Source organism: Sapajus apella, unplaced genomic scaffold (genome assembly GCF_009761245.1).
Source record: "Sapajus apella isolate SASKATOON/1434 unplaced genomic scaffold, GSC_monkey_1.0 scaffold29, whole genome shotgun sequence".
NCBI classification, from domain to species: domain Eukaryota; kingdom Metazoa; phylum Chordata; class Mammalia; order Primates; family Cebidae; genus Sapajus; species Sapajus apella.
The window spans coordinates 10,840,023-10,852,548 of record NW_022436969.1 but is presented as its reverse complement, the minus strand read 5'-3'; the positions used below and the strand labels follow the sequence as shown (position 1 = coordinate 10,852,548).

Below are 12,526 nucleotides of genomic sequence, written 5' to 3'. Positions count from 1 at the left end.
ACAAAAATTAGCTAGGCATGGTGGCATGCACCTGTAATCCCAGCTACTTGGGAGGCTGAGGCAGGAGAATTGTTTGAACCCAGGAGGTAGAAGTTGTACTGAGCCAAGATAGCACCATTACACTCCAGCCTGGGCAACAAGAGCGAAACTGTGTTTCAAAAACAAACAAACAAACAAACAACAACAAACCCCTCTGAAGGGCCAGGTGCAGTGGCTCACACCTGTAATCCCAGCATTTTGGGAGGCCAAGGTGGGTGGATCACATGAGGTCATGAGTTTGAGACCAGCCTGGCCCACATGGTGAAACGTTTTTTCTACTAAAAATACAAAAATCGGCCAGGCGTGGTGGTGTGTGCCTGTAATCCCAGCTACTTGGGAGGCTGAGGTAGGAGAATTGTTTGAATCCAGGAGGCGGAGGTAGGAGAACCCAGCAAGTCGAGGTTGCAGTGAGTCGAGATCACACCACTGCACTCCAGTCTGGGTGACTAAAGCGAATCTGAAGAATTTTTCTTCTACCCCACCACCACACCAAACAGTCAATGATGCTATTTATGCCAATTCTAGCAAGGTGTAACTATAGTCTATACAAATCTTGGCTCATAAGGATACGTAGTTTCAAATTCAACACCGAAGAACTGATCAATTAAGCTTTTCTTTTTAGAAGGTGTAGCTGCTGATGCAGATGAAGAGTCTGTCTGCAAAAATTAAAACAAAATAAAAATTTCAACTTTAATTTATATAAATATTAATGTATATTTTCTTCCACACAATCCAGTTTAGTAATATATATTTAAGCTTTTAAAATGTTCCTTACTGTAAAATCCTTCTGTTCAGAAAACATTACCAAAACTCATCAATGAATTCAGTTTAATAAATACATTAAATTTAAATGTCATATGCAAGCTTCCAAATTCTGACTACAGATTGAGCATCTAAACTATTTAAATACACATCCACCCATTAAGATGAACTTATTTTAAGCCTTTGAAGGGAAAACAAACAAAATATCAAGGTATAATGAAAGTCTAAAGTCAAAAATATATTTTAATTACCTCTTTAACAGAATCATCCTCTATGGCTTCCAATTTCTGTTGCAATACTCGCATCATTTGTATCCAACATTCATTAGCATCCTGTAACATAAAAAAAAGACAAAGTAAGTAATCCTGGCAGTTAATGATCTACAAAATTCTTCCAAAATAATTACTGTCTCCCAGGCATGAAAGCTGTTTCTTTGTTTAAAAATATTAAGCCAAATTAGATATATGATATTCCAAAAAATAAAGAATTCTAGAATAGCTTATTCATTCAACAGACATCTGCTGAGCTCCAATTTGTGCTAAATGTACTAGATACTCAACATAACAGCAGTGAAAATATAAAATTCAGGAAGAGATAAGCATTATGAAGGGGGGAAAAAAGCAGGATGGAAACAGTAAGTGAGCATGGGAAGGCAAGTGTGCTATTTCAATAAAGAGGCAGGGAAAGCCTGAGGCTTTGGCCTTGGAGTCATGAGACCTGAAGGAGGTAAGGGAGCAGTTCTTGAACTTATCTGACAGCCAAAGGAACAAGGGCAAAGGCCCTGCACGAAGAGGGCACTTGAAGGGTTTAAGGAAGATCAAGGAAGCCAGGGCGGCTGGAGAGAGGCAGGCAAGGGGCAGACTTGCAATGACAAACTCAGAGAGAAAGCCAGGGGCTAGAGGATATAGGTCTACAGTAGAAAATCACTAGGGAGTACTGAACGAGGGGCCAACATAATCCTATCTTCATTTTAAAAAGGACAATGGGGGCTGTGTAGAGAAACTGCAAAGGGGCAAAGGCAGAAGCCAGATGATCAGTAGGACTACTGTGTGGCGCCAGGCAAGAGATAGTGGTGGCATGAACTAGAGAAGACTGATGTTTATATTTCAAAATATGTCCCAATAAGTATGGTAAATGTAGGAAATCTAAGTTTTACATTTACAGAATGAAAAATGCCTTGCCCTAATTACCTGTTGAAGATACTGTCCTTGTTCACCCTTCTCAGCAAACTGTGGGAAAGCCATGTGCAAAAACTGCAGTAGAATAATAGGTGGAATACTGGAAGAAGTTTTATCCATGGAATCAAACAAATCTCTAAGGGCTTAAAGACAAAGCAAACACTGCCTTAGTAAAACAGTCACATATTTAATACATGCTACTATAAATTAATTTTAATTAATACAAACAAAAACCTGCTTAAAATTTTCTTTTTGAAATAAAGTCTTGCTCTGCCACCCAGGCTGGAATGTGCAGTGGCACAATTTCGGTTCACTGCAACCTCTGCCTCCCAGGTTCAAGCAATTCTCCTTCTGCCTCAGCCTCCCAAGTAGCTAGGATTACAGGTGCATGCCACCAAGCCCAGCTAATTTTTAAATTTTTTTAGTAGAGATGGGGTTCACTATGTTGGCCAAGCTGGTCTCAAACTTTTGACCTTGTGATCTGCCCATCTCAGCCTCCTGAAGTGCTGGGATTACAGGCATGGGCCACCGTGCCCAACGACTTAAATATTTTTAAGTGTATCTACTTTTCAACAATTGTTGGACTCCCCATAAGAAAAAAAAATTCATTTTTAAATCTTAAAGAACTCACCGGAAGACCTTACAAAGCAATCACTAGCTATAAACAACTTTTGAGCCCTGCCTCTCTCCTTCTTCTTGCCAGCCTTTGTCTTCCCAAACAAAGCAGGGTGTTTTAATTCAGTACAGAGAACACATGACCTCTGTCTAGGGACCAAACAGGCTTAATTTATTGTTCTGCTACTCTGCCACGATCAGGACAGCAGGTCACCTCTCCCAAATTACCTCCCTTTAAACCTATAGTTGGTTCCCATCTACTCAATTGCTGGAGATTGAAATCTGGGTCCTTTAACAGCTGACTCTACTGGACAGCTACGAACCAAAACTATTAATAATGTACCTTCTTCAGAAAACCTTCTTTCCACTTACCCCTCTCAGCAGCATGAATCTCACAGTCACAAACTCAGCTGTTCTCTTAGAGTTTGAACGATTTCTCCTCTATTGACTTCCTAGTGATTATACCTTGCCCTGGCTTCATGTACAGCAAAACTCTTACTCTAGCTTATCTTAACTTGTATGTTTTATTGATACCCAAGATATGAAATGTCATCTAACATCATTATACAGACAACCCACCAAACACTACAGCATCTTAGCACAAAGCATGAGCTCAATAAAATGTCCCTGAATAACAAAACTGAAGAAGGCTGAAATTTGTGCATGAATTCACTACCAAGCTAATTATTTTTTTAAATAAAAGCCTACATTTTAATAATACTTTACACACTACTCAAAAAAACAGATGATTTAAGATCTAGTATATACCATCAATAGAGCATCTCAAAAGTATTTCATTACTCTGACAGAAAAAGGTCAAGAAGAAATCTAGATTAAAAGGGACTAATAAGACATAAAAACTAAAGGTAAGTGGGATCCTAAATTGAAACCTGAAGCAGGAATGAAAATCTTTTTATTGGATAATATTGGGACAGGTGGCAACATTTGAATAAAGACTATTTTAGAGTACTGTGTGAAACTCCCAAATTCTGAAAAAAATGTTTTCTGAGACAGTGTCTCACTCTGTCGCCCAGGCTGGAGTGCAGTGGCACAATCTCAGCTCACTGTAACCTCCGCCTCCCAGGTTCAAGTGATTCTCGTGCCTCAGCCTCCTGAGTAGCTAGGATTATAGACATGCTTCACCATGTCTGGCTAATTTTTGTATTTTTAGTAGAGACGGGGTTTCACCATGTGGGCCAGGTTGGTCTCAAACTCCTAGCGTCAAGTGATTCACCCGCCTCAGCCTCCCAAAATGCTGGGATTACAGGCCAGATTGTGAAAATTAAGAATTGTCTTGTGGTTATGAATGTCCTTACTGTTAAGAAACACATACTGAAGTATGCAGGAATAAAACACTTGATGTCTGACACCTTATTCTAAAATGGTTCAGAAAAAAAAATTACATGAATAACAGAGAAATGAGAAACCAAATGCGACTAAAAGTAACTCATGAATTCTTACAACTTTTCTGTAAATTTAAATGTATTTCAAAACCAAAAGTTAAAAAGTCAAGAAGTAAAAAGGTAAAAAGAACAGTATTTTTCATCGCACCAATACTATTAGCCCCATATATGATGCTGGAGAAGCTGCTGAAATTCTGAATTATTCTTAGATACATAAGCAAACAAATGAAGTAGATATAGATGATCACATTTTCTTACTAAAAACTTTATTTCAACAAATAACTCTACTTCAAGAAAAAGATTAAAGCAAAATCTAACTGCAAATGACACAAAGAAAACGGTCAAAAATTAATGGTTGACAACAATGAGATAACACTTCATACCTCTAGGATAGCTATAGTCAAAAAGACATACAATACTAAGTTCTGGTAAGGACACAGAGAAATCAGAACCCTCATATCCTGATACCCTGGGGGAAATGTAAAATGGTGCAGCATCTTTGGCAGTTCCTCAAAAGGTTAAATATAGTAACCATACGACCCAGCAATTAATGCCACTCCTAGATATATATCCAAGAGAAATGAAAGCATTTGTCCACACCAAGACTTGTACATGAATGCCAGCAGTATTTGTAATAGTCAAAAAGTAGAAAGAACCCAAATATTCCACCAATATGGATAAATGATACGTGGCATGTCCATATAAGGGTCTCTTACTTAGCAATAAAAAAAGAATGAAGTACTGATACATGCCAAAATGTGGATGAATTTTGAAAACATTATACTAAGTCAAAGACAACAGTCACAAAAGACTACAAAATAATGGAATTATTTAATTTCATTTAGAACAAAAGCCCAGAGTAGGCAAATCTAGAGAAAATGAACACAGATAAATGTTTCGGTAGGGCGAGAAATGGGTGAGGAGGTTACTACTGGATGTTATGACGTTGCTTTTTAGTATAATCATGTTCTAAAATTAACATTTTAGTGACATTTGCACAACTCTGCGAATTAAATAAAACACAATAAATTATACACTTTAAATGGGCAGATTTTATGACATGCACACTATATCAGTAAAACTGTTAGAGTTAAAAAAGGCACGGCTGTAAAAGATTTAACAGTATTAAAATGTCCAAAGTTAGGTGGACATTTTCTTATGCAATAAAGAAACCAGTTATTTCTATCCTTTAAGATTTCTATTTCTCCTCATACACATCACTTCTTTACAGCAATACGCATTAGGACTCTCTTTTATAAAGATACATGAATTGTGATAAAATCCATCTCTGGTTATCCCTAAAGTCAACCCCAAAGATATATTATACAAATCAAACCTGAAGCCAAAATTATAATCTAAAAAATCCAAAGATTATTTTTCACAAAGGACAGACTTGAGTGGTTTATAATCTGGATAAAATAAATACCAAGTTGTTTAATGTAAGTATAACGTAAACTCCAAGCTTAATGAGGTGATGTTTTACAAAAGACATTCTGTAAACTGCAAAGGATTGTGAATGAAAAATATAATGTCTAACTCCTATCAAAAAGTAGTTTATTTAGTATACAAACCTGCAGTAATATACTGCGCTGAAGCCATTTCCCCTGAAGCTCTCAAGGCACCTGCATACCTAGAAACATTAAAGCAGAATTAAATAACAGAATTCAATTCATTCTAACACTCAAATGGGAAGAAACCAGTTAAAAGGACACCCTCGATTCCAAGTTCCTCAGAGTTGTTCCCACTTTTCCTTTTCTTCTCTTCTGGTCTTGCATTATATAGAGAGAAAAGGAATGCTGAAAAGGGAATTGAGATGAAGCCTACTTTAAGCTCTTTCCCTTTGTCGAACTCGTATAAAACAAATATTTTACTTATTTATTTTTCTTTTCTTAAGACAGAGTTTCACTCTTGTTGTCCAAGCTAGAGTTTAACAGAATGATCTTGACTCAATGTAACCTCCACCTCCTGGATTCAAGCAATTCTCCTGCCTCAACCTCCCGAGTAGCTGGGATTACAAGTGCCCACCATCAGGCCCAGCTAATTTTTGTATTTCTAGTAGAGACGGGGTTTCATCATGTTGGCCAGGCTGGTCTTGAACTCCTGACCTCAGATGATTCACCCACCTCAGCCTCCCAAAATGCTGGGATTACACACATGAGCCACTGCAGCCAGCTAAAACAAACACTTTCTGAAAGTACTGTGAAACAAAACTATCCACTAATTACAAAGAATATAAAATAACACAATCTCTGAAATAACTTGGAATAGGCATTAGATCAAAAACATTAAATCAAAAATCATATACCTACATTCAGCATGCTGTGTATGTATCATTAAAGTCATTTAAGTTTTTAGGTCAGTTTGCTCATCTGTAAACTGAGAAGCTTCTATTAAATGATTTCAAATTTGCTTTTAGCTTTATGATCCTCATTTAATTTACAACAGTACAACAAACTGGCCATGCAAAGGAAATATTCAAACCATAGTCATTACTCATATAATGTCTTATGACAAATGCTCAGAAATTATCATTCAGTTAATATCAAACATTGAGGTGGGAGGAAGACTGCATATGCACTATGATTAAACTATGCATACATACTATACACCCGCTAGAGTAATTAAAATTAAAAATTCTTTTAATTAATATCACCCAATATTGGCAAGAATGTAGAGCCATCAGAATTACAGATATAATCAATAATATGAATGGATCTTCAAACTAGATACCGAGTGAAACAAGAAAAAAACAAAAGAAAAGCACAACCTGTAAGATTCCATTTATTTTATGTTTCAGAATGTGCAAACTAATATGAGATCAGTAGTTGCTGGAAGGGTGTGGGGAGGATAAGGATTAACAGAGAAAACGCACGCACAAGAAATTTTTTGAGATGACAGAAATGTTCTTTGATAAGCAAATGGATTACAGAGAATTTGCATTTGTCAAAACTGATCAAACCAAACACTTAAGATACGTGCATTTCACTAGATGTGAATTATATCACAATTTAAAAAGCAAAACCCCGTGCTTATGTTAAGTCACAGAAAGTACTGTGTTAAATTGTATTCAATCGAAGGGTTTTGTTTTTCCTTTTTTCATTTGTTTACATCTTTCAGAAACTACTGTGACTAAACACATTTTCTTAATTTTTCAATACACAATTCACAATAATGCCTGAATTATGTGTGTTCGCTTTTAAAAACCTGAAAATCATCAAATTTCCCTGTTAAGACATTTTAGCAACTTTTTAAAAGACATTTTGAAATTAAAATGAAGTACTAATATAGCAGACATATCCCAGAACATCACTTGGGTATGTAATTAGCTATATAATTGCTGCTGTTACTGAATTTTACTTCCTGTTATAGGGTAACATGAATATGTAACTATTTCTATATTTATGGCAAAGATACACTAATGAATTCTCAATTTTTTTTGTAACTAAGAATAGGAAAGTCACAGTAATTTAATATCCAAAAAAACTTTTCATATTATAGCAATAAAATGTAATTCCTAATTAATGTAAAACAATCCAATAAGCCAAATAACATTAACACTGAAGTATATAAAGAAAAACATAGAAAATAAAAGGAGAAACTGACAGATATGAGAGAGGTTTTATAGTCAAAGGTACTGAGAATCTTTCCTTACCTCTGTCAAGTCAATAAATAAAATGTAATGATATAGAAAATCTGAATATAATAAAATTAACCTAATATCTATTGTACTTCGACACCTACAGAAAGAGGACATTTTGACTTTTCCAGCCCCTATGAAATATTCAATCATACATCAGATCAAAAAGACAAACTCAAATGTCCAAAAACCAAAAGTTATGTAGGCCACAATTCTTATCCATGGTGAAATAAAACATGTTTCTAACATATGCTTTCACATATGTATGCTTCTAAATCCACTGGCTAAACTTGGATTAAACTCTTGGGTGTGGATGTGGAACAAATGAAAAACACATATAATAGTAATGAAAATATGATTTGGTACCTCTGTTTTTGAATCTATTTGGTAAAACATACTAAAACTAAATATATACATCCCTTTATGACTCACCAGTTTCATTCATATGTATTTGTTCATATGCATACATACTCATATATACCCAACAGAAACACAAGCACATGCCCAAAAATGTACTAGAATATTCAGAATATGTTTTTTCATAATAACCAAAAACTGAAACCCAAACCAAATATTTGACAGAAGAATGGATAACAAATTGGTAGCACAGCACACAATGGAATACTACACAGCATGAATATAAATGGACTACCAATACATAGAACATGGATACACTAAACATCATGAGCCAGACCCCATTACCCAATCATCAGCCAGACAAATGTGCCCAATTTGTACACTTCTGTTCATAAAGAGTTCAAAACGGGCACAACTGATCTATGAGATTAGAAGTCAGGATAGTAATTTCCAATTTGGGAAAGATAAACAGTGGTAGTGATTAAGATCTGAGGGAATTTTTAGACTGCTAGAAGGTTTCTGCCTTTATCTTGGGTAGGTGGGTGTGTTCACCCTGGGACAATTCATTAAGCTGTACACTTATAATCTGTATACTTTTCAGCATGTTATAATTCGATAATCAAACATAAACAAACTGAGCTAAAAGGAAAAGGTAAGATACTTTCTAGTGTTTTTTGTTAACATTTGAACAGCGTCATCTAACAAACAGAACAAGCAAAATCTCAGAATTAAATGCTTTCAGTACTATACAAGAATAAATAAATAATCCATGTATGAAACTTTAAGTAGAAAATAAACAATAAAACAAGCCTAAGTTAAACAGAAATAAGAAAGAATTAATACAAACAAAAGTAGGATGAATCAGACAATTCAAAAAATTAAATGAATAAATCTAATAGCCAATTATTTCAAAACTAAAATACAAGTATCTAGGAAGATAATTAAGGGAGAAAAACACAAATATAACAAATAAGAAATGAAAATACAAAAAAAATAATAATACAGATCCAATAGAAGAATAATTCTTAAGCTAAAATACTTCAAAGACAGGACAATTTTGTAGGAAAATATAAATTACCAAAACTGGCTTTAGAAGAGAAAAGGGACATTTAAAATATCCCACTGGGCACAGTGGCTCATACCTGTAATTCCAGCAGTTTGGGAGGCTGAGGTAGATGGATCACCTGAGGTCAGGAGTTTGAGACCAGCCTGGCCAACATGGAGAAACCCCATCACTACTAAAAATACAAAAATTAGCTGGGCATGATGGCGCACGCCTGGAGTCCCAGCTACTCAGGAGGTTGTGGCAGGAGAATCGCTTGAACTTGGAAGGAGAGGCTGCAGTGAGCCAAGATCATGCCCCTGCACTCCAGCCTAGGTGACAGAGTGAGACTCCACTCCAAATAAAATAAAATACCCCAAAAAAGCTGAGTGCAGTCAATTTCACGGGCAAATCTTTCAACAACAGATCAGTCCTATAAAAATATGAAAGAAAATAAAAGTTACAGGAAAAGATGGACATAGCATAACTCTAACACCATATCCTCACAAAAAAGGGGAAAAAAAAAGCCAGAGGGAGACAGAATGGTATAAATCAGTCTTACTAACAAATGACCAAAAAATCCTTTTAAAATGTTTCAGCAAATTAAATTCAGCACTATGTACTGAAAGAATACAAATGTATCAGGAATATAATTTACAATTAGGTTATTAACCTAATGTATCATAAACAGATTCAATGAGAAAAATCTTAGAACTAGGTCCACAAACAACATTTGAAAATTTTAACATATATTTCTTATTTTTAAAAAATCTCTGGTAAACAAATGATGGAGGGATACTTTCCTAACATGCTTAAGAACATTTCCACCAAACCTGAGGCAAGGACAAGGAGAAGAAAAGAAAAAAAGAATATTTCCACCAAACCCAAGGACAATATTTAACACTAAAATACAACATTCTTATAAAAATCAAAAACAAGAAAGAATTCCACAACAATCTACTATTTAACAGTGTTCAAAGTTCTAGCCAGAGAAATACAAAAGAAATATGAAGTAAACCACCTGAAACAGATAAAACTAACCTGACTAATGGATATGATTATCTATTTAGAAATCCAAATATTAATTTAAAATATGCCTTATTTCCTCATAAATATAAATATAATAAATCATAACCATAAGTATCATCATAAATAAAATGTGTTCATTTTCAGGGTAAATAAAAACTACATTAAAATTTTCATAGAACATAAGGACTATTTCAATATTGGGGGAAAGTATATCTTAGAACCATAGAAGTCTACTATTTGAAATTAGTATGCCTGATTTCTTCCTATCACCTAGCAGGTGATTTTGATAACAAAATGATCAAGAGAAAATTCATCTAACATTACAAAATACAAAAATTCAAAACAGTTGGAAAAAATCCATCTTACTGAAAGTCAAATAAGACCTGAAACAAAGGGGAGACAGCCTATATTACCGGATGGGGAGCCTAAATATTGCAAAAATGTCAATTTACCCCAAACTTAAAGTCACTATGGTCAAAATCCCAAAGGTTGACACTCCACTACATACACATTTAGAAGGAGAAAGGCATATTGAACAACATGACTATGAAGTTCAAAGAGAAGTAAAATATGGATTAAACCACCTGGTAACACACTGAAAGTGAGTAAGAAGGATGCATTACTATACACCATATAGTTAAAATGGCATAATAAAATCAGACCTCAATAAATAAACCCAAGTAGAAAACCTAGGAACAGGTCTCAAAAATATTTAATAATAATAATATATATAATAAAACATCAATGTGTATCAATATACAATAAATGGTGACTAGAGGAAAAAAAGAGAAACCTAGATTTTTACCTTATAAGAGAAATGCAAGTCACCAATAAACTCACTAGTAAAAGTTCAATCTTACCAATAATCAAAAAATATTTATCATTATAATATTTTACACTGATGAATATGTACAGAATGTAGCATTTATATTTTTCTATCTTTTGGGATAAAAATTGCCAATATCTAAAAGATCAAACTATCCACTCTAACTTATTAGCCCACCAACTCCACTTCCAGAAACTGATCCAAAGAATCCTATGCATCAAGATATACTGCAGAAGTATTAACACGTAAGCATAAAAGCAAAGATGTGAGCACAAATTTAAGACTGTCAGAATTGATTATTGTTTATAATCAATGTGTTTGTTTAACACATGCACTGCTACATACATGTTTAAAGAAAAAACCCAAAGATAACACAAATCTTTATCCCTTTCTCTTTTTTTTTTTTTTGAGATGGAAGTCTCACTCTGTCACCCAGGCTGGAGTGCAGTGGTGCAATCTTGGATTACTGCAATCTCCACCTCCCAGGTTCAAGCGATTCTCCTGCCTCAGCCTCCACAGTAGCTGGGATTATAGGCATCCATCACTTCATCCGGCTGATTTTTGTATTTTTAGTAGAGATGGGGTTTTACCATGTTGGCCAGGTTGGTCTTGAACTCCTGACCTTCAGTGATCTGCCCGCCTCAGCCTCCCAAAGTGCTGGGATTACAGGTATGAGCCACTGAGTCTGGTCCATCTCTTTCTTTTTTTAAGAAACAGGGTTTCATTGCATTGCCCAGGCTGGAGTGCCGTGGCATGATGGCTCATATAGTTGCAAACTCCTGGGCTCAAGCAATCCTCCCAGCTCAGCCTCATGAGTAGCTGAAACTACAGGTGCACACCACCACACAGAGCTAATTTTTTTTTTATTGTAGAGATTATGTCTCACTATATTGCACAGGCTTGTCTTAAACTTCTGGCCTCAAGCTTCCAAACCCCTGGGATCACAGGCATGAGCCATCACACCCAGCCCAGGGCACACCTTCAATCTGCATAAATTAAATGTACAATGCAGTTTTCATCATATCCTGACATACAGGCTGAGAAGATGGCTGAGAAAAAGAATATCAAATATTTAGACTTTTCTGTTATTTAAAGTTTTTTTGTCAAGAACAAGTTGAAATCAGTTACTTAATGAAGATTTGTGTGTCAGGTGTGGTGGCTCACACCTGTAATCCCAAAATTTTGGCAGACTGAGTTGAGAGAATTGATTTGAGTCCAGGAGTTCGAAACCGGCCTGAGCAACATAGCCATCTCTAGTATCCACTTAAAAAAAAAATTAGTGGCCAGGCGAGGTGGCTCACGCCTACAAACCCAGCACTTTGGGAAGCCGAGGCAGGCGGATCACAAGGTCAGGAGATCGAGGCCATGCTGGCCAACATGGTGAAACCCCATCTCCACTAAAAATACAAAAAATTAGCAGGGCGTGGTGGCACACACCTGTAGTCCCAGCTACTCGGGAACCTAAGGCAGGAGAATGGCTTGAACCCTGGAGGCAGATGGTGGCAGTGAGCCAAGATTGCGCCATTGCACTCCAGCCTGGTGACAGACAGAGACTCGGTCTCAAAAAAAAAAAAAAAAAATTAGCTAGGCATAATAGCGCATGCCTGAGGTCCCACCTACTCGGGAAGCCAAGTCAGG

The 12,526-nt window shown here is 35.8% G+C and overlaps 1 protein-coding gene and 1 long non-coding RNA gene across 3 annotated transcripts in view; one reads left to right on the top strand and one right to left on the bottom strand.

Annotated features, from left to right (window-relative positions):
• The window catches only part of USP14 (ubiquitin specific peptidase 14), a 58,289-nt gene that overhangs the window by 17,588 nt on the left and 28,175 nt on the right, over positions 1-12,526 (bottom strand). For both annotated transcript variants that reach the window (XM_032293246.1, XM_032293245.1), the window contains 4 exons: positions 5,569-5,627; positions 1,992-2,122; positions 1,053-1,133; positions 610-695 (listed from right to left, as the gene is read on the bottom strand). In XM_032293246.1, the coding sequence (XP_032149137.1) occupies positions 610-695; positions 1,053-1,133; positions 1,992-2,122; positions 5,569-5,627 (357 nt within the window). The remainder of the gene's footprint in view (positions 1-609; positions 696-1,052; positions 1,134-1,991; positions 2,123-5,568; positions 5,628-12,526) is intronic.
• Positions 1,901-12,211, top strand: LOC116561470. Its single transcript, XR_004273445.1, has 3 exons — positions 1,901-1,916; positions 4,126-4,129; positions 11,965-12,211. It is a non-coding gene; the product is annotated as an uncharacterized LOC116561470 (long non-coding RNA).